Below are 27489 nucleotides of genomic sequence, written 5' to 3'. Positions count from 1 at the left end.
AACAAGAGTCCTCTGCATTATCCAGTAAATATCCAGTGCCATGTTGACCTCAATAGCCCTCAGGAGGCGTTATGAGGCTCTTGTGTGTACTTGCCACATAGTAGGAGAAAGGCCCATTGAACTTAGTGGGATTTACTTCTGATAGGTTTGCCGTGCTAAGATAAATTAACAGAGAAATAGTGTGGAATGGCGAAGCTGTTCTACACAGTTTTTAAATTGTGTTTTTTAAAATTGCAATCGCGGTGGAATTGTCTTGTTTCTGTGAGTTGTCTAGGGAGGTCTCAGTCCTGAAAATTGACATGCCAAATACTGGGGAAATAAATAATTAAAGACCAGTGGCAGCACATTGTGTCTCTGTATGAACACAGAAGGGGAAAACTGGATTTCCGCCTGAAGGGCAAACTTGGTCCCATGAGTTAAACTTCAGAATGAGAAGAATTCCATTCCAAACTTTCTCTCTCTGTTGAAGTCAGAACTACTTGCTTTGCCTCCCCAATGGACCTAACTGTCAAGCAAGCACGCTTCAGGTTTCAGGATTTCCTAGGCAATTATTCAGTCATAATAATTTTCGCAAGGATCCAGCAATTGGCGAGGGTAGGAGAAAGACAGAGGGAAGTTGCGGGAGGTGTTGCTTGATTGCTTGGGAGCGCGCGCGCGCGCGCGCACTCGTTTCCACTCGAGGCGCGCAGCAACTCCAGTAATCAAAGAGATGGGGAGAATGTGAGAATAAGGCAGCTGTTGAGAGTCTTTCCATATTCATCGGTGAAATGCTAAAAGTTCATAAGGCGCGTGCCCTTATAACGGCGCGTGTGACAATTCGGCAAAACAGCTTTGTGTGTGGAAAGGCGTCAGTCCCCTCCCCCCCCCCTCCCCGGGCAGGACATTTGCTCTTCTCTTTGCAATAGTAATAAAAAAGCGCGGGAAATGCTGCCCCTTTCGCCTCCAGCGGCCCTCGGCTGGAGCGAGAACTGGTGGGCGACAGGCCCGCTTGCACCGCCTGGATCTCGAAGGCCGACCCGGCCACACCCCGAGCGCAGTGATGAGAGTTTTCCTCTCGTTGCATGAATCATCGGCAGCCCGCTTCGCCGCCGTCATTTGCGTGGAGGAGATTCGCATTTTTATGTCCAGCTCCGGAGTTGGCGGCGGCGGCGGCGGCGGCGGCGGCGGCAACAAAAGGGAACAGCCATCATGTCTGGTCTCGCAGCTAAATTAGCAAAAGACAGGGAGGTCGCCCGAGGCTTAGGCTCCAATGCCAAGGCCGTGAAGTACTTAAACCAGGACTTCCACGCGCTGCGGGACGAGTGCCTCGAGGCGGGGAAGCTCTTCCAGGACCCCTCCTTCCCCGCGGCCGCCTCTTCCCTGGGCTACAAGGAGCTGGGACCGAACTCCTACAAAACGAGGGGCATCGTGTGGAAGAGGCCGACGGTAGGCGTTCAGACGTGCTCGCGTCGCGTGTTCACGCGGGACCCTTGGTGGGATGGGGGCGAAGTGTTGCTCTAGGACCAATCAGACTGCTGCATTTTGGGTCCTATTCAACTCAGTACATAACAAAGACTTAAGTTAAAGAGGGAAATAGTTTCGAGGCGGTTTGGAGAACGGGATTCTCCATTCGGTTTGGGGAGAGAGAATAAGAGAGGTGGAAACGGGGGCGGGGAATTGAACCTGAATTTAGTTCTTTGGGAGTTTGAGTGTAACTAGCAACTGGGACTGTGGGTGGAACTTTCTGTTCAGAAGGCCCGGATTCCTAAATTAAAGATCCCATGGGATCCCTTGCATTGCATATACAGTGGTACCTCGGGTTACATACGCTTCAGGTTACACACTCCACTAAGCCAGAAATAGTGCTTCAGGTTAAGAACTTTGCTTCAGGATAAGAACAGAAATTGGGCTGCGGCAGCAGCAGGACGCCCCATTAGCTAATGTGGTGCTTCAGGTTAAGAACAGTTTCAGGTTAAGAACAGACCTCCGGAACGAATTAAGTACTTAACCCGAGGTACCACTGTACTCTTGGAATCGGCCCACCCCTTCACAGTGGAAGGGAGGAAAAGAAAAGATCAACTTCTGTTACTCAGGATCACTCCAAGTCTCGTAGTCATCCTTTTGCCAATTGGGTATGCATCCATTTAGGATATTTACTAGAGTGCCAACAGAGTTTGCTTGTGCTTATCATTTCAATGCATTTTTATACTAGAAGTAGGGATTCTAATTTGGGTTGGTTGTAGGGAGCATGGGAGGTGGTGATCATTGTGGTTTAGTTGATGCAGCGTAGGATGGTGTGCTTGTTGTGTATGCAGCAGAAGTTATGAGTAAGTTAGAAAAAATGTTTCCTTTGTATAGGGAGGCAGAGTAGGGTGGGACTGAGATTGGCAGCATGTCCGTTTGCTTCTATACAAACTAATGCCTGATAGGAATACTAGTTCCCGTAGGATGTTACAGAGCTAATATATAATTTCCTGATTCAGGTAGGTAGCCCTGTTGGTCTGACACAGTCGAGAAAAAATAATAAATTGTCCAGTAGCATCTTAGAGACCAACTAAGTTTGTTCTGGGTATAAGCTTTCAGGTGCATGCAAACTTCTCCAGATACAATATAATTTCCTGTAAGCTAGTGGGATCCTAGGCCTGTTTACTCAGAAGTACCACTTTCTTTCATGGGGATTCATCTACACACTGCAGCAAGTGTATTTAAGGCACAGAGGCAATATCAAAATGCACTTGTCGCTTTCTACAGGGAAAGAAGTTCCCATATTCTGTGAGAGGAAGCGCCCATCAATCCAAACACAGTGGTAATTAAGAGGATTTCTGAGAGACTAATATGGAGGATTCAAAAATCTAGTTTGGATTGTTTAAGCTCACTGACTATCTTTGTTTCGTGTGAACGTAAGAGCCCTCCTGGATCAGACCAAGGGCCTAGCTAATCCAATATCCTGTGGTTACAGTGACCAACCAGTTGCCTATGGGAATAACACCTCCAAGCAGGCCATGAGCCCTCTATCTCATGTGGGCTAGGAAGGTTGTAGGCATTTAGGAAGTATGCCAAGTCTGAAAATACCAAGGCACAGGTGAAATGAGGTGAAATGGATAAATGGTAGTTAGAACGCCAAAGTTCCATCTTTACTCAAATCATGGATGCTTTCACGCTTACCTTTTTTGCCCTATGCTTCATGAACCACACTCATAATCATACTCCTGTTCATAAGGCCAAAATACATCTTTCACTTGCCATGGGGATGCCACATTGTTCATGTTGAGAGTCTCTGCAGCTCCATAGGATGCCTGTATGCAGTCATTATCCATAGTATAGGGGTCAGCAAACTTTTTCAGCAGGGAGCCGGTCCACTGTCCCTCAGACCTTGTGGGGGGCCAGACTATATTTTGGGAAAAAATAATAATGAATTCCTACTCCCCACAAATAATAAAAGCACACATTCTACTCATGTAAAAACACGCTGATTCCTAGACCATCCGCGGGATGGATTTAGAAGGCGATTGGGCTGGATCCGGGCCTTAGTTTGCCTACCCATGGTATTGTGATGAGGTCTTCTAAATGTTATGGCTGAAGCAGAGACAGCCACTGACTGGGGAGGCTGCTTTTGGTGAATATGCCCAAGTGTACGCAAATCCTGGATTCTCATTTAGCAGTAACCTCGCAAAGTAGTTTTACATTGTCAACTAGCCGTGATGGCTAGCAATGCTTCTGAATGGAAGCTGGAAACTGCAGGGGGGAGAGTACTTTTGTGTTCATTTCCTGCTTGCAGGTTTATTGCAGGCATCTAGTTGGCTACTGTGAAAACGGGATGCTAGCCTTGATGGGCCTTTGGCCTGATCCAGCAGGCTCTTTTTACATTCTTATGCTCATTCAGCAGTCCTATTCATGCACTGTACCCACCCTGTGCACCACACCCAACCCTACATTGTGAAATATTCCTGTTTTATGTTTTCAGGAGGGACAATAGATTGTATGCCCTCACCTGTTGTTTCACTTCCTCCTGCTTTCCTTTTATATTAGGCCATATACTAGGCTTCAAAAGGTGGACGATAGTCCTTCATTAAAAGTTTGTAAGCAGTAGCTGGATGCCCACTGATCGGGGATGCTACATGAGTGGATTTCCAGCAAGAGGCTGGGTTTGATGGCTTCGAACTCTGTGTTTAAGTCACCTCTCCACCCTTCATTTCCTTGCCTGTCCTTTTCTTATCTTGGCAGCCATTCACTTCCATAGATGCATTTATTGATGCATCTGCCTTCTATCCATCTAGTGCCTGTACTTTTCAGAGTCAGATTTGAATGCAATTATTTACATGCTTGCATCCTTTATTTACAATGCTGAAAGAGCAAATTTTGCTTATAATTTGTGGCGCATTCACACTGCGTGATGATGTGCATTCAGGCTCTTTTTTGGCGGGTGCTGTACACATGACATCACTCTGTTTCATCCCTGCCCCACACTACTTGTCAGTCTAAAGTACATTCTGCTGGAACAGTTACAATCTGTTTCGTGCCAAGAATGTACTTCTCAAGCGCATTCTTGGCACAACACCTTTTTACACTGAGAGTGTTTTTTCTCAGGTCATCTTCTATTGGGGCAGGCCTACTGACGTTGCAGGGGTGTGCCACTCCCCATCACCATGTTTAACTTCTCTATGGATGAAGTAGGTAAAATTGGAAGTGGTGCAGTAGCTTAGCCACCTCTATATACTGATATATATCCTCTGTATTTCAGTATATCCTCTATATATCAGTATATCAACACACCAGTTTCCATCCCCTCCCTTTTGGAAGACTAGGGGTTTTTTTATTTTTAAATAAGACTAAGGTCTGTGGAAGCACTAATTGAGGGGAGGGGAACAGAGAACACAATTCAGCACTAATTTGAAAACATGCCCATCTGTGTGTATGAACAAATGGATATTAGCTGCCACTTTAGATCAGGGTTTCCCAAACTTGGGTCTCCAGCTGTTTTTGGAGTACAAATCCCATCATCCCTGACCACAGGGGATGATGGGAGTTGTAATCTCACAACAGCTGGAGACTCAAGTTTGGGAAACCCTGCTTTAGGTGATGTTATCTCATGAAGGTGTGTATAGTTGCAAACTGCTCTGTACCAAAACATACTGTGAAGAAAGACCCCTCTGTGTTTCAGAGGCTATGTGGTTTTCTTTTGAATAAAGGGGATTTTCTTGCTCAACATGTCCAGCAGCTTTTAAGCAGCACTAGGAACACATGAAAATAAATATTTTTCCTTGAGGGTACGAGCCAACCAGACCTCCATAAGTCTTAGCATTATGCTCTTTGAAGAAGGAGAAGTCAGCTGAGGAAAGTGGAGGCCTCTGTGTATTCAAGGATGATGTTTCCATGGCTGCATGCTTTGCATAAGGGCAGAGAATCTCAGATTTCAGCTTAGTAAATCCAGAAGAAAATCTCCTTGAGTTTAACCGTTAACAAAATTGACAGAAAAATAGCATCAGTCATATTAAACCAGAAGTAAGGAATATATTAACGTCCATGTAGAGAGGGAAACCTCAGAAAGTATCAGCACAGCACAACCCTATCGGTTTTTACTCCAAAGCAAGTCTCAATGTGTTCATTGGGGCTTACTCGCCCCACTTTGGCTCCCAACAGTTACCAGATCAAAAGGTAAGAAATATCTTCCGTACTGTTTCTGTCTCTGAGTGCATCAAAAAGTTGCCCACAATTCTGAACTAGAGAAAGGGATTAGGGCAGGTTTTCCCAAACTTGGGTCTCCCGCTGTTTTTGGACTATAGTTTCCATCTTCCCTGACCTTTGGTCTTGCTAGCTAGGGATGATGGAAGTTGTAGTCCAAAGACCCAAGTTTGGGAGACCATGGGTTAGGGTAATAGCACAAATTGCCACTAAGAACTCCTTTTTGGATGTCTGCCTCCGAGATTCTGAAGTGGTTAGAACATTGTCTAGAACAAATATTTTAGAGGTTTTGGCTTTTCATTATATTGCTGACTTAGTGCCTCTTTTGGATTTTAGTCATGTACATAGCTGGTCTGCTTAGACCCCAATGACTTCAAAGAGATTTAGCCAGCCTAACCATGTGCAGGATTGCAGCTGATGGGAAACATAATCCCAACACTCCATAGACATGCATGTACAGATACCAGGGTTGCTACTGGAGATCAGCCTGGAATGTCCATAACTTTAAATAAATTTATTTTCTTACATATTTCTTCTTACTACTTGCTTTGCCAGGAGTTGTGTTCCAATCCTCAGTTTATTGTTGGAGGTGCCACCAGAACTGATATCTGCCAAGGAGCTTTAGGTAAGACGGAGACTTCGCTTAACTTCCTGTTGAAGCACTCTTAACATGATGCCTACCTTGTTTTAGATATATTTACTTTATTTTAAACCTGCTTTTCATCATGTCGGCCTCAAACTAAACCAGGCTATTTTTATCTTCACCTTTCAGAGGGAAACGTAGCTTCCTCTCAGCCATGTAAAGCATCATATTTTCTCTTTGTTGTGTGATTAGACAAAGATCAGACTACCACCACATCTTACTCCACCTTGGGTTCTTTTATCATTGCATCAGAATTCTGATTTTAGCACCCTTCAGTTCCAACACAGTTTAGCCTCTTCCTGAATCATTTTCCCTCCAGAGTGTTGTGTGCGCTCCGTATCCATGAGATAACGCTGGCTTGTGGCATTTGACTTTAACTTCCAGATAAGAGACTCCTTTTTTTCATCCTTCATGCAAATTGCACTTCATTCCAAGAAAAGAATGTTGTTTGTGCTTCAGGGCAGGTATGCATTGATTTCAACAGGCTGAATCCAGGGACAAATAAAACCATGACATTGGCATTACTTCATAGCCGCAAACTACGATGTTCTTTTGTAAGGTTTCCTTTCTTTTTGCCCTTGCAGTGTCACAAACTACACCTTAAACCCTATTTAATGTTGCATTTTTCTTGGACGCAGAGCCATACTGCACCTTTGTTCTGGATTTCATGTTGTCACGCACCTCAAGTAGTCGCAGCAAGACCTTACTATTCCAACAAGCATTTTAAGGAAGTTTTCTGTCTCTATTATTATTAACTTTATTTGATTTTATCCACTTTTTGTAATTTTTATGTACACCACTTAGAAACTTCAGGGATTAAGCAGATTCGTGTGTGAAGAAACTGTGTCATTCACCAGTCTGCAACTTTCCTCTAACCTGCCATTTTCAAAGTAGTGTGCATTGTGGCACTGGTTGGCAAATTCTGAGCTGTTTAAGGCTTTATAGGTCAAAACCAGCACTTTGAATTGGACCCGGAAACTAACTGGTAGCCAGTGCAGTCGGACCAGGATCGGTGCAATATGCACAAACCGTTTGGCTCCGGTGAGCAGCCTGGCCACTGAATTCTGCACCAGCTGAAGTTTCCAAACCGTCTTCAGAAGCAGCCCTACACATTGCAGTAACCTAACCTTGAGGTTACCAGAGCATAGACAACAGTAGTTAGGCTATCCCTGTCCAGATGAAAGGCACTCTGGCATTGTGACATGGAGAGAAAGTTAGGTGTAGCAATCAGTCATTTAACACTTACAACACCTTTCTCCCTTTTAAAAATGAAGCTTGTTTTAACTAAGAAGAATGTAGCATTCATTATATTCTTCAGATTGTATGGCTTGCAGTGAGTGTGCAAAACAGGCGGTCCATGCTAATTTGAGACTTACGGTACATAATGACCTGGTTTGCACATCACATTAAACCATAGTTTAAAGCAAACATTAAACCTTAGTTTGAAGCAAACTGTGTAGTTTAATCTGAGTATGCAGTATGCACATTGCTGCTATATGTGTGCTGCCAAAAAGCAAGAAAGTGCAGTTTGTTGTGACATCCATACACAGGAAAAGATTCACGAGTCCAGATTTGGATGTCACAACAAGCCAGACATGTTACCCAGTGGCATAGCTGGAGCAGAGTGAGAAGTTTTCAGCAGCATACACCGGCGTGGTTCGATTACACATAAAACAATAGCTTGTTTTTAACTGTGACTTAATGTGATGTCGAAATTGGGCCACTGAACATTACAGACTCTAGCAAACTTACTGCACTGTAAAATTTATAAAGCTTTGTGGGTTTAAAAAAGCCCTTCCTTTGAATTAATTAATTAATCTTTTAGGAATTTTTAGATGAGTTTTCTCAGGTTCTAGTATTTTTTATGTTTATGTGTATCTTGTATTGTTGCATATTTGCATATTACTGGAAAGCTCGCTGCGCACAGTGAGTCATTTTAGCAGAATGGTTTTTGCATAGAGGAAGCATGCTCAATATTTATGGGGTTTTTTTTCCAAAGGATGTTGCTATAGTATCACAGCAATGACCTATAAATAGGCTAGTGTTTCCCCTCTGATTTCAGTAGCAGATATATCTTCCCCAGAAATTAAAACCGCATTTACATTGTAAAAATTCATGTATGCATTTTTCTACAATACTGTGTTGTTGTGCCATGAGGATCTCCTATTTTACTCACTAGAGCAGTGTACAGTTCTAATATTTTCAGCTGGGGAGGTGCTGTTGACAGCACCATCATCACTGCTTGCAATACATATATTCATGCTCACCCTATCCTGCTGTGGGCTTTGAGGTGGAACAGTTTAATATGTGCACAGATTGAAGCAGTTGAGCTTTCCCAATTGCTTCTGCTGATTATGTATTCTTTTTCAAGTGCATCTTTTACTGCCCATTTCTCATGTATCTCCTTTTTTTTTTTTTTTTTTTTTACCATAACCCGAAGATTTTCTTCTGGAAATCTCACAGTAAGTGAAACCACTATAGAAGGGAAGGAAATTCTTGTGCCAAAGCAGCATGCAGGAGAACAGAGGCAAAACCATCAACTTTTTAAGAAGATACGGTAGCTTATATAGGGGGACACACTTGTCAGAAACTGTGCACTAATTGATGCACTTTCCACAATTTTTTGTTCGGATCTGTATCTATCAGTTCATTCTGGTTTCTGGTATGTCTGGTTCACCTCTTGTTTGGGATCCAAATCAGCTTTGTTAAAAACGAAGCACTTTCCCACCATGTACTATTACGAGAAATCCAAAAATGTCACAAGAATGAGCCTTAAATAGAAGTTGCAACTCTTTCTGGGTAGCTCTCTTGGGTTTCCATGAGAGGCACCTCTTTGTTCAAAGGGGCCCAGCCTGTTTTCGTAATTGTCATTTTCTGTATGTCTGCTGCTAAGTACCTGCCCAAGCAGGGACATGAGTGGCACTGTGGTCTAAACCACTGAGTCTCTTGGGCTTGCTGATCAGAAGGTTGACGGTTTGAATCTCTGCAACGGAGTGAGCTCCCATTGCTCTGTCCCAGCTCATGCCAACCTAGCAGTTTGAAAGCACGCCAGTGCAAGTAGATACAGTGGTACCTCAGGTTACATACGCTTCAGGTTACAGACTAACCCAGAAATATTATCTCAGGTTAAGAACTTTGCTTCATGATGAGAACAGAAATCGTGTGGCAGCAGCCGGAGGCCCCATTAGCTAAAGTGGTGCTTCAGGTTAAGAACAGTTTCAGGTTAAGAACAGACCTCCAGAACAAATTAAGTTCTTAACCTGAGGTACCACTGTAACTAGATACTGCTGGGGCAGGAAAGTAAATGGCGTTTCCGTGTGTTCTGGCTTTTGTTATGGTGTTCCATTGTTCCAGAAGCGGTTTAGTCATGCTGGCCACATGACCCGGAAAGCTGTCTGTGGGCAAACGCCGGCTCCCTCGGCCTGAAAGCGAGATGAGCGCCACAACCCCATAGTCACCTTTGACTGGACTTAACCGTCCGGGATACTTTACCTTTACCTTTACCTTTACCTTTTTACTTGCCAAGCATCACTGTTGATGAGCAGTTACTAAAGAGAAGGAGTGCATGATGCAAGCACAGCCACTCTACAGTTGCAAAATCAAGATCTTCACTGGCTTACGGCAAAGATTCTCAGGACCTATCTAGCCTTTGGATGATAAGAGATCTCAAGATGCTTTGATGCGCCAGTAGAGTTCATTAGCATTGAACAGTCATCACAGACAGTTGATCTTGACAGTAGAGTTCTGTTTATTCAGTTTGAAAATGCTGAAGTTATTTCCCCCTTCCCTTCCATTGACTTCTTTATTCAGTAATTTGTGTTTTGTTCATGTGTTTGGTAAACTGCAGTGCCGCTGGAGGCACCAAAGGTGAGGAGGCGAGTGTACATTGGCTCTCATCCAGCAGCACTGGTTAGCAGCTAACCATCCGATTCTGGAAGGCAGAGCCAGTCTACAGAGCTTCTCTGACTCACAGGTGGCAAAACTATAAAAGATGGAAAAGTCTGCTGGAACAGAGGGGCATCAGTGAATTTCCACACGTGTTGGGGAGGACCTTGTTTGTTAATATCATTTAGATGGATCAGATTAATCCAGAATTCTCAAAGCAAGATTCTGCAGAGACTGAAATCAGCTCTTTAAAAACATGTGAAAGTCCAAACATGCTGGTAATTCTGTATTCATCCGTCTTGGGAAAAGCTTATTACTGTTCCCAATTTTTTAAGGAAGGCTTCCCAACTATTCTATGCCAAATATCACTGGTCTTCCAAGACCATGCCCGTGTCCCTGTTGGTGGTGCAACTTGACACCTGGACCTGTTGCAGATCAACTCCCCAGTTGATTTTAAGGGGAGCAGGTAATTAAAAATTGCCCTCCTCACATCACCACAACAGCACAATACATGCTCCACACCCACCCATGCCACCATAATTAGAGTATAGAAGTACAGTACTCTGTCCTGCTCTTATGTTAATCTCTCCTGGTAAGATCAATAGGACTTAAAGTGCCTTACTTTTGCTTCTCCCCCACCCCCCTTTATTTATTTAGGAGCATGGAGACTAATGGGAAATACTTTTGTTTTGCTTTCACAGGAGACTGTTGGCTCCTGGCAGCCATTGCTTCTCTCACGTTGAATGAAGAAGTTTTGGCTAGAGTTGTGCCCAGCGATCAAAGCTTCAAAGACAGATATGCAGGAATATTCCACTTCCAGGTACCACAGATACTGATTTCTGCCTTTTCCCTGGAAGGGTTATGCTGCTTTATTAGCACTGTATTTGCCAGATCAACTGATACCCTGGTATGCATGCAATGGAGGGTAGGGAAGCTTCAGGAATTTGGTTTCTGCAGAATCAGGTGTGAAATTACCCTTTGAATGTTGCTCAAGGCAGTGATTGATTCTTTTGCCTTAAACAACTTTAAAGCTGCATGCTTATCTGGAGGTAATGCTCTCCTGCTTCAAGTTCCTTTTTGTACACCTGAGCTATAGGGATTTTTCTGGGATGAATAGCATTCAGAGTGGTATCAGTCACCCTTCCTCAGCCTGGTGCCCTCAGGTTAATGTTGGGGTCTGACTCCCCAGCAAACATGGCCAGTGATCATGGATGATGGGAGTTATAGTCCAACAAGATCTGGAAGGCACCTGGTTGAGGAAAGGGGCTGGTATTGGTTATATATTTTATTAGAATATATTTAACCTATTCTTACACTGCAGATAAGGTGGCAAGCTTTTAGAGCTTCAAAAAGCTCTTTCTCAAAACTTAAGTGAAATGCAGAGGGCATCCCATAACTTAGCTGCCATCGCCAAGAAGTCCCTTTCCTCACTGAGGGCACCCAGAGAAGCGTTGCTGAAACTTATCTTGAGGTCTGGACCATTGTGTAAGGGGCGAAGCTCCTTCAGCTAACCTGGTCCCAAGCTGTTTTCAGCTGTGGTCAAGAGCATGCCTTCTAACACATGATGATGATGATGATGATGATGATGATGATTTGTTTTCAGTTCTGGCAGTATGGAGAGTGGGTGGATGTTGTTGTTGATGACAAGCTACCTACCAAAGATGGAGAGCTCCTCTTTGTTCATTCTGCCCAAAGAAGTGAGTTCTGGAGCGCTCTGCTGGAGAAGGCTTATGCCAAGTAAGTAAAGCACAGCATCAGAGGTAGGGAACCTCAGGCCCAGGGGCTGAGCACCCCAAGCCCCTCTGCCTGGCCCTTGGGACTCGGTTCAGGCCAAGCCTTCTCTTGCCACACCTTTCACTTTATCAAGTGTGTTGACTACACTGGAATCACAATGGTTTGCATTAGGAAGGGATCGTTCCTCTTTGTAGCATCAGGGGCCCTAGTCCATATGGATTAATAGTGTACAGTGGTGCCCCGCAAGACGAACGCCTCGCAAGACGGAAAACCCGCTAGACGAAAGGGTTTTCCGTTTTGGAGGCGCTTCGCAAGACGAATTTCCCTATGGGCTTGCTTCGCAAGACGACAGCCCATAGGGAAATCTCCGGGACAGTGGGGAAGCGCAGCTCGTCTTCCCCGCTGTCCTCGGACCTCCTCCGAAGCCTGGCGGCGGGGCGGGGACACGTCCTCCCGCCGCCGGGCTTCGGAAGGATGCCCCGATGCCGGGCGGCGAGGCGGGAACGCCTCCCCCCGCCGCCCGGCATCGGAACGATGTCCCGAAGCCGGGCGGCGGGGCGGGAAAGCCTCCCCCCGCCGCCCGGCTTCGGGGCAGGAACGCCTCCCCCTGCCGCCCGGCTTTGGGGCATCGTCCCGATGCCGGGCGGCGGGACAGGAACGCCTCCCCCCGCCGCCCGGCTTCGGGGCATCGTCCCGAAGCCGGGCGGCGGGGCGGGAAAGTCTCCCCCCGCCGCCCGGCATCGGAACGATGTCCCGAAGCCGGGCGGCGGGGCGGGAAAGTCTCCCCCCGCCGCCCGGCATCGGAACGATGTCCCGATGCCGGGCGGCGGGGCGGGAAAGTCTCCCCCCGCCGCCCGGCATCGGAACGATGCCCCGATGCCGGGCGGCGAGGCGAGAAAGTCTCCCCCCGCCGCCCGGCATCGGAACGATGTCCCGAAGCCGGGCGGCGGGGCGGGAAAGTCTCCCCCCGCCGCCCGGCTTCGGGGCATCGTCCCGATGCCGGGCGGCGGGGCGAGAAAGCCTCCCCCGCCGCCTGGCATCGGAACGATGTCCCGAAGCCGGGCGGTGGGGCCGCGAAGCCTGGGCGCGCTGGCAACTCTCCGCAAGGAGCGCCCAGGCTTCGTCCCCCCTGCTTGCCTTCCCAGGGGCTTTTAAATCGCCCGGACAGCGGAGAAGTCCTCCGCTGTCCCGGGCGATTTTAAAATGCCGCCAGAAGAGGTCGGGGGAAGGCGGTTTCCATAGGAACGCATTAATTGATTTTCAATGCATTCCTATGGAAAACCGTGCATCGCAAGACGAAAAACTCGCAAGACGAAGAGACTTGCGGAACGAATTAATTTCGTCTTGCGAGGCACCACTGTAATTATTTAATATACATATAGCTAAGGTACATGATCAGATCTGTGTGTCAAACATTTTGATGTATCCCATGTTGACCTTGGGCTTTTCGTGAATGAAAAAGAAGTAGTAGTGCAGACACCCAATTGTGAGGCTTTAGCTATGCTACACTTTAATTTCAAAGGCCGAGAAAAGAAAGTTGAAATGTCGTGTTTGCCTCTTACACAGGGTGAATGGATCGTATGAGGCTCTCTCTGGAGGAAGCACCACTGAGGGCTTTGAGGACTTCACTGGAGGAATTGCAGAGTGGTACGAGCTGCAAAAGCCACCGCCGAACCTGTTCAAAATCATCCAGAAGGCTCTTCAGAAGGGCTCTCTCCTGGGATGCTCTATTGATGTGAGTTAGTGTTGTTTTCTTTCCAGCTGTCCCACGTTCTTTTGTGCATGCAGCAACTGGAAGGTTGCTTTAGTTAGGGGACTGTGAGGTAGTACAGAATTCCAAACCTCCAGGTAGTGCACAGGGACTGGAAAATCCTGAGCCCTTCCCCTCCTATAAGAATGGCTGGTGTTAATTTGAATGAGACTTTAGGGCAGAAAAGGGCCCCAAAAGAAGAATTCTCCTTACCTCTTCCATTGTGTATGTTAACATCTCTTTGCAACAGCTGAGCAGCGCAAAGGCAGCTGTTGCTGCTCTTCAGTGGCTGGGTGTATTTTCACCTCATAGTTGCGTTTGAGCAATTCTTTGCTGGGTCCCGAAAGTCCTGCCTCAGTACACAAAGGGTCTTGTGGCATCTGAAATGCTAACAAATTCTAGTAGGGCACAAGCTTTCATGGACTAGGGTTCCACTTCATTAGACGCTTCTAAATCAGATTGCTTTTTAAAAGAATAAAAAATAAATAAGACTGCTCTGGCTATCCTTTTTAAGAATATACCTGCACACACCTTTAATTTCCCTGTCTGAAATAAATCCCCAAATGTGTGACTCTAAGAAAAGAAGGGTCTCTTTGGAGACCTCCACCATGTAGCTGCAGACAACATATCTGATTCCAAGTTCCGTGTACACCAGGGATGGGGAACCTGCCCCTCCCTCCAGATGTTGTTGGACTCCAGCTCCCATCAGTCATGGCAAGCATAGATAATGGTCAGGGATGATGGGAGTTGTAGTCCAGCAACATCTAGAAGCCAGTGATTCCTCATCACTGAGGCATGTTATGTTGCATGTACATTGCTCTCCTGTGGAATTAGGTTTCCTCACTCACTTCAGTGCAGTTATTAACTCTGAACATGCATCCCTATAAGTTGTTTCCAGCATTGTAATGAATGAAGAAGCATTTGCAGGCGAGAGAGCTGTGAATGTGAATCAGAACTCCCACATGCAATAATAACTTAAGGGATAATGCCAAGGAACCATAATCGTCATCTACATTTTGGGATGCTCCACCCTGCCCCTAATGAAGTAAGTTAGGCTGAGAGATGATAGCTAGCCTTCAATCATCTGGTGAGCTTTTTTTTGGATCTGATCTGTCTTCTCAATAACCTTTAAAGTGGAGGGTGAGGGATTGAATCTATAGTGCAAGTATGGGGAGTGCTAAACTCTTGCCACCCTCTTCCTGCTTTTGCTTCCTGTTGCTCCTCTGCCCCAGCAGCTTTTTCCTCATGGCCAAATTTGCTTCCATTACTGAAGCCCTGAAGAAAACAGCCTGATGACGGGGCACAGGCTGTGGAGTGGGGAGCGGCAGGCAGGGCAGGGATCTGCGCCACCTTACCCATAAATCTGCTTTGTGCTTTAAATCGCTCACCCTTCTGTGAGTGATTATGGGGCGATCTTTCAAAAACCACAGGGCATCTGCCTTCACATGTCATTTCACCCTGGCTGCAAAACCAACTAGTTTTCTCTAGCCCACGCCCAGCATTCTTTCTTTTTCCCCCCCAGACATCTTTACTGAAAGTTGAAAAGTACAAAATTATATGTGCACTAAACATGGTGAGACGTAAATAAAAGAGAGAAAAAGAGAAACAGCACCCGTGTAGAAGGGAAAGTAAAGGGGGGGGGGAATCCGGAAACTTTATACTTTACAAACTTGAGTTACAGGTAGGTAGCCGTGTTGGTCTGCCATAGTCAAAACAAAATTAAAAAATTCCTTCCAGTAGCACCTTAAAGACCAACTAAGTTAGTTCTTGGTATGAGCTTTCGTGTGTCTTTTCGTGTATCTGAAGAAGTGTGCATGCACACGAAAGCTCATACCAAGAACTAACTTAGTTGGTCTTTAAGGTGCTACTGGAAGGAATTTTTTAATTTTGTTTTGACTTTACAAACTTGTTATTGTACTTCACCAGATCTTAACCTATTACAGTATTTGTAAGAATGGATTCCAAATGTCATTGAATTTGTCCATGGCAAGTCTGCATTTATATGCAAGTTGTTCATAGGTTGTGAGTTTGTATAGGTCTTCAATCCAATCGTAGAAGGGAGCCACGTTTCAGTTACCTTCTGCCAAAAATCTTTCAATACAGGACAATGAAAAAACATTTGTTTTAGAGAAGCATTATTCCGGTTGCATCTCCAACAGTTAGATACTTTAGATAGCTCTTTTTTAAACAAACGTAATGGGGTCCAGTATTTTCCACGTCCAACATTCTATCCCTAACACTACTCTGGCTTCAAAATTTCTGGATTGTGGCAGATCTAGTTCTTTCAAATCTGCAAACCAAAGCATCAGATAGCAGATGGCCAGACATGAGTGGTGCAAAGCCCCCTTTGTCTTACAGCTGCAGAAACCGGTCTTAGAGGTTGCATGCATTTCAGGCTCAAAACTGAGAAAGCCTTGCTGGAAAAGGGCCAGTTTGGATAAGTATTCAGGTGGGCAAAGGCTTGGTAATGTAAACAGTATTTCTGTAAACAAAAGGCTATCACTCCAGGAAGGAGCTTCTGCCTGAGGCTTAAGGGGGCTTGACTATAATCCCTTGGTTTCAAGATAAAATAAAAAGACAGTGTAATAAGACCCAAGGACAGGAACTCAAGGCCAAGAATGCAAATCTTTAATAGATAAAATATATTTGCAAGACACACAGCAAAGGCTAAGTATTATCAGTATGGTAACAGGCGGCAAGTAGCTCCCAGGGATGTGGGGGTGCTATTTTTGTTATTTTTCAGAGAAGGAGGGGCAAGTTGTTTAGAATTCACTTTCATAGTAGCACAAAGCAGGGCAAACAGCCCAGTCAAAAATTAAATAATACTAAAATATAGTTCCCAGAAATGCCTGCCTCTGCTGGCTTCTCATTCTCAGCCTTCACAAGAAAACTTATTCCATCTGAGGACAAAACTGCATTCCCTCTCCCCACATCCCCCAGATTCTGATGCCCTGATTCATTCTCTGTGATCTGTAAACCCTAACTGTACCAGAGTGAACCGACTTTAATTTGCACTTCCCAGAAGAACAATACATGAAAACTCATCTATCCTTAAAAATCCACACTTCTCCAAATACTGTGATGCAGCACAAAATATGGGCAGGAGTGTGTGCATAAGGAGAAGCTGCGTACAAATGCATGTACTAGTGAAAAGCAGCATACAGAAGGAGGAAATTGCCTGGGGAAAAATGTGTATATTAAGAAATTTGCATTAAACATGTATGCAACTAGGAGAGCAATTTTTTAAAGAAATTGCATTCAAAATGGCGTTGTTTTGTCAGGTTGCCCATTCTTAAGGTTTGAACTGTAAATAGGCCTGAGAGCCAAAGATGCATACAATAATACTGTTTATACGAGATGGAAGAGAGTCTTCATAGAGTGAGAATGCAATCAACTGTTTCTCAGAGGCAGTGAGAAATTTGGCAAGCCCCAGCACCTCAGCTGCTACAAGCAGAAGTCAACAATTTAGGGCATGGGGCAGTGCTGGTTCGTATTCGCCAATTCCTCTTGTCAAAGACCAGGGTGCAGAGTATGAAGGGAAAAACGAGAGGAGCTCATGGAGCTGTCGAGCCCCCTGAAGGAGCAATTGCCGCTGTAGCATTCAACATGGCACTGGTGCTTCAGTGAGGAATTGTGTCACCACAGGAGCGGTGATATTTCCGTGTGTGTTTGCAGATCACAAGCGCTGCTGAGACGGAGGCTGTCACCACACAGAAGCTGGTCAAAGGGCATGCATACTCCGTTACAGGTGCAGAAGAGGTAAGCTCTCCATCTTGGGAAATGGCAAAATGTAGTGCACTAAGGATATGATAGCATTTTGGGCCAGTATTATTTCCTATGCATCTGAGATATTATCTGTGAAATGTTTGAATGTACTGCCCTCTTGTGGCTATGAAGTCTCCCACCAGCCAAATTTTGCCTTATTAGCCCTCTTGAAATGCTAAGAAATATTTACTGTGAGCTGTATCACATGTTGCCAGTTAGTGAACCCACAATGTGCTTAAGTTTCGTTTTTCCGGGAAATCACATAATATACGAGGTGCACGCAAGCATAGTGGGGAACTGTGTTTCCCCCTGGCTGCATCACAGGGTACATCTTATAGCCAAGATGGGGAATCTTCAGTCCATGCCCACCAAGAGGTCCAGCTTGGTCCATGAGGCCATTTCACCCAAACCACACTCATCCACCAGCTGATATCACTGGTAGGTGGAAGGAGACTGTTTAATCCTGCAGAAGGGAACAGGATTAGGCAACCAAAGCAGCAGGATTTAATCTGCACATAATCTGAGCAGCTGTTAAAGTTCATTGCAAAAGCACTCTTTGAACAGCACTATGCTTATCCTTTAAACTGAGGTGGGAGAGGTGCCTGCTCTTCCCCAGCCCCACCCACTTAGAGGAGACATGCAGGACTGCTTGCTTCAAAAAGCACTTTTGCAAAGGGCTTTTAGACAGCTCCTGCACTCGTGTTACCCTGGAGGCTTCTAGTGCATTTAACTGTTGCCCCACCAGCTAGGAGCACCCCATGTCATCACCTGCACTTATCCCAACGCAAAGTGGTGCAGAGCCAGGCACTGAAATTCATTGTTCACCACCTCTCTCTGCCAGCTCAATGGCCTGCTGTAAAAGACAGATCACAGTTTGGAAAGGGTTAAATTTATGATGGATAGCAGGTATGGTAGAATGAGAAAGGGGAAAGGGAGATAATATATAATAATCTCAGCCCTCTCTCTCTCTCTAATAACTTCACTGATCTTTGGAAGACACCCAGAGTGATTATGCTGGAAGCATCCCTGCCCTTCTGATTAAAATGTTGTCTAAAGCTGACTCCCTGGCAGGCTGTACAAAAGGCGGGTATGATAATGAGCAGTTGGCAGACTTCTGATTGCAGCTGGCCTTGGATGCTTTGGCTTCAGCATTTCCCAGTATCAACAGTCAGGGGGAATATGCTGCTCTGATTGAGAAGGGAACTGAATTCTGCCTCTGAAGCCTCTCCAGGATGTTCCAAGGGGCTTCTTTTATTCCAGGCCACTAGCCAAGCACTGCGGCTGCCCTTGATACTGCTATTCTGCTGCCATAGTGCATATGATGCATAGGTCTTTGCAATCTGTTCCCCACCCAATTCATCCTCATAGCAGTGCTGTGAGCTAAGCTCTATTAAGGCAAATTTGATGCAATGTGTGTTATGCAGTTTGGCACTACAGAGCTGTTTTTTAAAAAATTAATTAAAAATAGGTAGTTGGGGGGGTGAGGAAGCCAGCGTGGATCCATGACACACAGAGGGGCTTTGGGAATCAGACACACACACTTAGTATTTCCACTGGGAAGAAGGCTCCCATTAGTGCCAGTTCCAATCAAAATAGCCAATGTGGAGGGGGCTGCTTAAGATCAGGGCCATTGGGGGGGGCAAAAGGGTTAAAGTGCCCCTCCCTTCCACCACAGCTCACATTTTTTATCATTTACCTAACCTATCATGTCATATTTCTTTGGATTCATATAATGGACATTCCTATACATAGTATATTAGATTTTCTGTGTTGCCGCACTTCACACAGCCCATTGGGTGAAAAAGACCTACACAATATTCCAATTGGAATATTCCCACATCCGCCAAGCAAATGAGATTATGCCCCGGGGAAGCAGCTCCCCTGCCATTGTGGAAGAGGAAGTATGAAGGGCAGCTAACCGTGCAATCCTGTACATGTCTACACAAACGTAATTGTTGAATTCAATGGGGCTTACTCCCACATACCTGGAAGCAAACCCCACTGACCTGAGTGCCACTTATGTTTGAGTAAGTTCACACAAGATTGTACAGCGAGTCGCTTACATTGCTGTTGCTGCAGTTTCATTGGGAGTTCAGAAGTCAATGCTGAAGGCGAAGGCAAGATGGCCAGAGAATAACATGGAAGAGTTTGGGAAAACCATTGCTGCTTTTTTTTTTTTTTTGCATGATGTGACTATTGGTTGGACAAAAAAACACACCCCATATTCCACAGGAAATAACAAGTCTTGATGCAAAAGACATTTAACAAACAATAATAACCTGGCAACAGTGCAGGCTATTCAATATAAGCAGCTGGTTTCTCGGCCTAAAGAAAATGGAGAGCACCTGATTTCTTTGCCAAGTTTCCGTCTGATAGTGAACTTAACATTTTTCTAATCCTGCCAGGTGAATTTCCGAGGCAGCCTGCAGAAATTGATCAGAATCCGGAACCCCTGGGGGGAAGTAGAATGGACTGGAAAATGGAACGACAAGTGAGTTTCAAGCCTAGAGGCCAGAGCTGTGCATTTCCAATAAACCACATTTTGGCGTAACTGTCAGGGGCTCAGGAGCAGAGGCACAGGGAAGAGAGGAAATGGAGAGCGAAGGGGAAGAATCTGAGGGCAGCGTAGGAGAAGATGACAGTGGCCCGAGAGATTCCATGAGCCTCTCCAGCGAATCAGAAGATTCACAGAAGGGGGCGCCGGTGGCCAGGGCAAGGGGGGTCCAAAAGGGGACACTCCAGAAGCAAGGGGCCAGCGGGGACTCCCAGAGCAGCAGTTGGAGATCAGGACCAGCTTCCCCACCAGAGCGTAGTGGGGGGGAAGAGTCCCAGAGCTCGGGGCCAGCGTCTCCCCCAGCAGGGAGAGAAGATGAGTCAGGGCTGACCATGCCTCCATCGGAGAGTCAGGGAACGGAGGGGAGGCCAGGTCCAGCTAGCCTCCCGGAAGAGGGAAGTAGTGACAGAAGCAGTGTAACGGTCAGGAGGAAGGTCACTGGGTTGGCGCGAGAGCCAAGTTCAAATGTACAGGCGCGCGGGACAGCAGAGAACCCGGATTGGGAACCAGGTCCTAAAGCCCGCCGGAGGCAGGGGGAGGAGTCAGGGGACTCAGCGTCAGAAGAGTCCAGAAAGGGGAATGCCCCAGCGGACAGGAGGACCCAGAGGAGGAGAGAGCAGAGGAAGAGGTGGAGCAGGTCTAGAGTCTTAAACTGGTGTCAGAGGGGAGGAGATTCAGACGGAGCTTCGGCGGTCTAGGGTTTAAGACGTAGAGCTGCGCGCCACGGTTTTGAAATAGAGACTGAACTTCAATAAAGACTTTTGTATATAACAACGACCTGGCGTTGGTCCTCTGTGAGCTGGGACTTCGGGCAGCTCTGACAGTAACGTTTCACATTACAGGTTGCCAAACTCTAAAGCAGTGTCACCGCAGTGACTTCTTGAAAGCAGTCTGGCAACTGTAAGACCTAGATCACAGATGCATTTTCTAGCACTTTAATGAGCCTTTCGGGAATCTTTCCCTGCTTCAGTTAAGTGCATTCCCTCTGCATGTAAGTTATGCTTTTCTTGCTTTAAATGCTGCTGCATCTGTCCCAGCGTGCATTAGCGGTGGTTGCGGGGAAGGTGAGGAATTCTGGAGAGGCCACCTGCTGCTTTAAAGATGGACATTAAACTTCAGATAACTCTGGCTTTATGTTTTTAGCTGTCCAAGCTGGAACGGAGTTGATCCTAAAGTGAGAGAGAGGCTCACGCAGAGACATGAAGATGGAGAATTTTGGTAAGGATGAAACATAATGAAGCAGCTTTACATGGAATTCATCTCGCTCAATATTTTCTCCACCGACTGACCGGCAACAGCTGTCCAGGATGCCCCTGCCCCACCTGGAGATTCCAGCAATTGAACTACAGCCCTTCCCTAACTTTCCAAATGGAGGGGAAGACATTATGAATACTATTCTAGTGTACTGAAAGCTGACATACTTGCAGCCATCAAATTGTAAATGGATCTCTGGAACCAGTTCTGATTGGAATACACACAGACCTAGTATAGAACACCCAAAACATTCTGTTTGCTTTGCTATATTTAGTTTTGTTTCCCATATAATAAAAATGAATAATAATACCTAAAACACCTTGATGGCTGGTGGAAAATTCAGAGTTTTTCAAACTTGAGTAAATGGTCTGTAGGAGAAAGATTTCAAGTGGGTGATCTTTTTTTAAAAAAAGCATTTCTTATCCTAAAGGCATAATAGCCAACTGATGTTGCAGCTTGCCAATGGAGCTTGCCATCATGTTGTCCAGAGATTGTTCTGGGGGCAATTGATTTGGTAGAATCATAGAGTTGTAGAGTTGGAAGGGACCAAGAGGCTTATCTAGTCCAGTCTGCTGCAGTGCAGGAATCTTTTGCCCAAGGTGGAACTCGAACCCACAACCCTGAGATTAACAGTCTCACATTCTTACCAGCTGAGCCATCCTCCAATCCTATAATACAATTGATGGGAATAAGCATATTGGGATCGTCTTTTCTTAGTAGGTTGTTTTTTTTTCCCTGCCACTATCCGATAGGATGTCGTTTAGTGATTTCCTGAGGCATTACTCCCGCCTTGAGATCTGCAACTTGACTCCAGATACACTGGCCAGTGACAAGTTCAAGAAGTGGAGCCTGAATTTGTTGGATGGGAACTGGAGGAGAGGATCCACCGCTGGCGGATGCAGAAATTACCCTGGTAAGTCGCTCTTTGGCATAGAAGTAGCCAGCCTGGTGCCATCCAGATGCTGTATTCCAGTTCCTATCACTCACAACCAGCACAGCCAGTAGTCGGGGCTGATGGGCGTTGTAGTCCACACCGATTGTAGTTTTTTTCTGGAATTTCCTAACAACATCCAAACAAAATTATATAGAGCCCTTCTACACCAAGACTTCAGGGTTTAGGCACATGTTCACTCGGGTACCCACAAAGCTTCTGAACCCCCACCATCACCACTGCCCTCTTGGGACTCAGCTATACAGCTGCAAATAAAACGTTTTAAGTGTGTTTTAAGTGCAATGTACAATGTGACACTAGATGGCAATGGTGAGCCTTATGGAGAATTCATTCTGTTTTTAAGAAGCATTTTCAGAACAGTTTTTATATGTGTCTGGATTTCAACTTGGTCTTGGCCCAGGGATGAGCAGCACACCCAAGCCACAGCAACTGCTCTATAAACAGCAGAGGGGAGGCAGTGGAAAATGGAATCTGTGTTTTGAGGAGTCATGAAGGAAAACAGAAAGCTTTGTTTCCCCAGAGAGCAGCGGAGGTTGCAGAGGTAGAAGGCAGATTTATTGAGCATAGTGAGTTGGCATGGTGAAAACAGCTTGATTGGGGGAGAGGGAATAATCCTGGATCTCAATGTTTAAGATCCTATTCGAAAGAAAATTTATATGAAAGCTGCATGGCATGGTAATTTTTTCAAAAATCACCTAGAAAGGCCTACAAAGTCTGTGAATCTACAAGCTTTACTTTGCAAAACATCCTCTTCAGTTTAGTCAAAGTCTGTTTGGCCAAAGTAAGTGAGGTCTCTGCACAATGCCTCCCATTCAGTCTGCAATATCAACTACCAGGAGTTTTGATACCACTGACCTTTGTGGGAAAATAGGCCTGTCACATACTGTCAAAAATGGTCCACCGATTCTGGAACCTGACCTTTACTGGAATGCAGAGATTCAAAAAAGGAGCTACAAGCAGCTGCACCCCATGTGAAAATAATTCTGAAGCTTCTTTAAAGAACTACATGTTTAACATCCTTAAAATGAGCGTGGAAATCTGAAGTGGAAGGGGCTGTATCTTCCCAAACCAGGAAGACGGCTTTGTGCCATCAGCACAAGCTGAGTCGCTGTAAGCTGAATATGGTTTCAAGTAACCTCCCTTCTTTCATCAGATACATTCTGGATGAATCCGCAATATTTGATCAAACTTGAGCAAGAAGATGAAGATCCCGATGACCCTGAGAGAGGCTGCACCTTCCTTGTCGGCCTGATTCAGAAACACCGTCGGAAGCAGCGGAAGATGGGGGAGGATATGCACACCATTGGATTTGCCATCTATGAGGCAAGCTGCTTGTTGCCGCTTTCCTTTCTTCTTTGCAAACTGAGAGGGAGTCCTTACTTTTCAGGGTCAAAGCTGATATGTTCAGAAATGCATAGTGCATGGGTTGCATAATCCATAGATTGATGGTGGCTTATTGACAAAACACAAATCTCCCTTTACCATTAAAAAATGGTTCACCAAATGCACTTTCGTCACTTATTTGTGTGTAGCATCAAGTGACACTTTGCATTTCTGCATTAGCCATCATAGACATGGCAGCTAAAACATGAACACCATCCGATTCGAAATGCTTTTTCGGTGGAGATGGATCACACCTGTGGCAGAAGGGCATCAAGCGATTAACATTCATGCATGAATCAGCCCCAAAGTCAAAAACAGACGAACATTATCTGGTCTACTGCAGCCCTTTAGGAAGGTCATAGATGTTGAAGACTACTAATAGAAAAATGTTACAGATAGGTAGCCGTGTTGGTCTGCCATGGTCAAAACAAAATAAAAAAATTCCTTCCAGTAGCACCTTAAAGACCAACTGAGTTAGTTCTAGGTATGAGCTTTCGTGTGCATGCACACTTCTTCAGATACACACTGTGTATCTGAAGAAGTGTGCATGCACACGAAAGCTCATACCTAGAACTAACTCAGTTGGTCTTTAAGGTGCTACTGGAAGGAATTTTTTTATTTTGTTTTAATAGAAAAATGGGTTGTCTTGTTGAATGATAATACCTGGGCCAGCATTCTCCAACCTGTTACCTTCCAGATGTTTTGGACTAAAACTCTCTCATCAGCGCCTGTTGCATAGTCACTGGTCAGGGATGATGGGAGTTGGAGCCCAAAACATCTGGAGGGTACAGATGTTGGGAAAGGCTGATCTAGATTCTAGAATAATACATACTTGCAACATTTACAAGGGCAAGAGCAGGCAAAGATTTTCCCAGTTAAAGGAGTTGTGCAGAAGTGGCAAATGAAGCATTGTTGAGTGTTGTTGATTTAATCTACACCTTTTTTTTCTTCTTGCTTTCCCACAGGTACCTCCACAGGTATGTGCAACTTCTGTGCAATGGAACGTGTGTTCCTGGTCTAAGAATGTCCTGAGGATGGGGAACTTCCAATCAGCATTTAAAGAACTATTTTAAACCAGATGTTTAAACTTCCAGAAATGTATGTTGTTTAACATGCAAGTTTTGTCTTTCACCATGGGCCATGTAAGCACATAGAATTTTACAGCCATGTGTTGACTTTATTTGCCAAAGGTCTGCTTTTCTTTCCCTGGACTCTAAAGCCCTTAAAATGCAAATTTTCCTCCAGCACCTTTTAATCCTTCTGTGATACCTCATCTCAACTTTATCTCAATTCTGATGTCTGGTTCCAGTTGTATGGTTTGCTCTCAATTTACCCCGCCCACTACCATCCCTGCTCCACCCACATGGCTTTTGATCTGTGGCAGGTGTTCTGATGGACACCTCTTTCTGGCTGAGCTGAAGGTTCTTTTCAAGCCAATAGAACTCATTTTCTATGCTTCAATGTATTTCTCTTCCCATGTAACATTCTTATATTTGTAATCATTAACTCAGCTGTTTAGAACTGTGTAGTGTCCTCATGGCCCTTCTTCAGTTACATTCTGAACTGGAATAATACTGTTGCTTTTTTTGTTTTCTCCAATGAAGTCTTCCAGCCAAACAAATGTCCACCTGAGCAAAAACTACTTTCTAACGAACCGAGCGAGAGAACGATCAAACACATTCATCAACCTCCGAGAGGTGTTAAATCGGTTCAAGCTTCCCCCAGGAGAGTACATCATTGTGCCATCCACTTTTGAACCCAACAAGAACGGGGATTTCTGCCTCCGAGTCTTCTCAGAAAAGAATGCAGATTCACAGTATGTCACTGCCTCTACTCTATTTTTCTTTGTTTCTCCCTATCTTGAATGGTTTTATGAATCTCAAAGCACTGGAGGAACCATATTGCTTCAGGATCATGTTGTGCATCCCATTCAATTAGACAGTCTATCTGGTGAAAAGGAAAGAGGGCTGTTGTGTGATGGTGTTTTCCCCCCAGATTGGTACTCCCCAGGTGTTTCGGACTACAACGCCAGTCAATCCCAGCCAGCATGGCCAATGGTTAATGGGAGTTGTAGTCCGACAACATCTGGAGAGCAGCAGATTGGGAAAGGCTGGACCAAAGGACTTGAACAACCTAGTAATGTAAAGGGACCCCTCACCATTAGGTCCAGTCGTGACCGACTCTGGAGTTGCGGCGCTCATCTCACTTTATTGGCTGAGGGAGCTGGCGTACAGCTTCCGGGTCATGTGGCCAGCATGACTAAGCCGCTTCTGGCGAACCAGAGCAGCGCACAGAAATGCGGTTTACCTTCCCGCCGGTACCTATTTATCTACTTGCGCTTTGATGTGCTTTCGAACTGCTAGGTTGGCAGGAGCAGGGACTGAGCAATGGGAGCTCACCCCATTGCAGGGATTAGAACTGCCGACCTTCTGATCGGCAGTGTGGTTTAGGCTGTGTGGTTTAACCCACAGTGCCACCCGCGTTCCAACCTAGTAAGGTATACTTAATCCTTCGTTCCATGTGGCCTAACCAGTCAGGTTTCAAGGACTATTGAGACATCCTAATTTTTTATCTGCCATTACAGGAAATTAGTGAGGGTTTTCTATAAACCACCCATAATTATTTTGAGTGGTATATAATTACTCCTGAATAATGTTAAACAGAGAGAGGCAGAACTTGCACCCACCGTGTGAGTGTGTGATTTGGAGTAAGCTCCCTAGTACGCCCTCTCTTTCATCAGACCATGTTTCTGGGAACAGAGGGCTACAAATCCACAGGCATATGTGAAAGAACCTTAAAACCATGTTTTATCATAGTTGCACAGCATAAGATTTTGGTGCTACATCCATCCTTTTGTCTTTCAGTATAATGTAAGTAGTCTTAGGGTTTTTTCAAACATCTGTCCAGACAAGTCATAAGAGTGGCTGTGTTATATGCATTTAGTCTGTGGGTAACTCTCAAGTTGTTTTTCTTGCCTCTTGGGCCTACTTCAATGCATCAGGAACTCATGGAAAGTTTGGTGCGTGTTGTTGCCTTCACAACCCTCCATCACCCCATTCGCTTTCCCCTTCCCCTTCCCATCGCTGTGAGTGCCGAGAAGAGGTGTGCACATTGTAAATGATTTCACTTAAAATGCTACTCAGTGAAGTTGAAGGTAAAATACCTACTGCCCACCTAGGCCAGGGATGAGGCCTTCCCAGATGTTGTTGGCCTCAAACTCCCATCAGCCCCAGCCAGCATAGCCAGTGGTGAGGAATGATGGGAGTTGTAGTTCAGCAAATCTCTGGTGGGCCACAGATTCCTTGCCTCTGCCTTAGGCCCTCACTCAAAAAAATTAATTCTGTGTAATGTGCACAAAAAGTGACCCCTAAGTTTCCAATGATCTGCTTCATTTGGGTATACCTGAATGTTACAAAACCTGTAGCAGCTACATAGAGAAACTTTTCCAAATATTAAATACCCAGGGAACCTTTAGAATAGGGTAGGAAAACTATGGGTCTCTGGATGTTGCTGAATTCCAACTCCTAGATTCCCCCCAACCCTTCTTTAGAAGTTCAAATGTCAATCTAAGTCTGCTTGCATGAAATAAAACTAACAGCCATTCCTCTGCTCATTTTTAGAGTTGTTGATGATGAAATTGAAGCCAATATTGAAGAGGTATGCTGCCTAATATGAAAACTTGTTTTTGCTGCCGGCAAAGTGCTACAGGCAAAAGAGAGAACATGCGCTTGCTTTCCAGGGTTGCTGGGGGGGGGGCTTTCTGAGTGATTGTAGAAGATGCACAAAGCTTTTAGGAGTGATTATGCCATCATTAACCTATTGACTCATAGAAGACAGTTGTTGCTGTTGAGGGCCCTGAATTTTGGAGCTTGCTAACTTACAAAGAAACCCAGGTCTGCAGGGTTGCC

At 45.3% G+C, this 27489-nt stretch overlaps 1 protein-coding gene across 1 annotated transcript in view; it reads left to right on the top strand.

The window, feature by feature from the left end:
• The first annotated feature begins 939 nt into the window (after nt 1-939).
• CAPN2 (calpain 2) overlaps nt 940-27489 on the top strand; it is a 34432-nt gene continuing 7882 nt past the window's right edge. The window contains exons 1-13 of the mRNA XM_081857801.1: nt 940-1425; nt 6217-6286; nt 10891-11009; nt 11793-11926; nt 13490-13658; nt 17349-17432; nt 19844-19929; nt 21136-21210; nt 21999-22159; nt 23352-23521; nt 24547-24558; nt 25186-25397; nt 27202-27238. Coding sequence (XP_081713927.1) covers nt 1189-1425; nt 6217-6286; nt 10891-11009; nt 11793-11926; nt 13490-13658; nt 17349-17432; nt 19844-19929; nt 21136-21210; nt 21999-22159; nt 23352-23521; nt 24547-24558; nt 25186-25397; nt 27202-27238 — 1566 coding nt within the window. The 5' untranslated portion in view covers nt 940-1188. The remainder of the gene's footprint in view (nt 1426-6216; nt 6287-10890; nt 11010-11792; nt 11927-13489; nt 13659-17348; nt 17433-19843; nt 19930-21135; nt 21211-21998; nt 22160-23351; nt 23522-24546; nt 24559-25185; nt 25398-27201; nt 27239-27489) is intronic.

The sequence above is a fragment of the Podarcis erhardii genome (genome assembly GCF_964252035.2).
Source record: "Podarcis erhardii genome assembly, chromosome: 3".
Taxonomy (NCBI): Eukaryota; Metazoa; Chordata; class Lepidosauria; order Squamata; family Lacertidae; genus Podarcis; species Podarcis erhardii.
The sequence above is the reverse complement of the archived record's forward strand: the minus strand, read 5'-3'. Positions and strand labels throughout refer to the sequence as shown.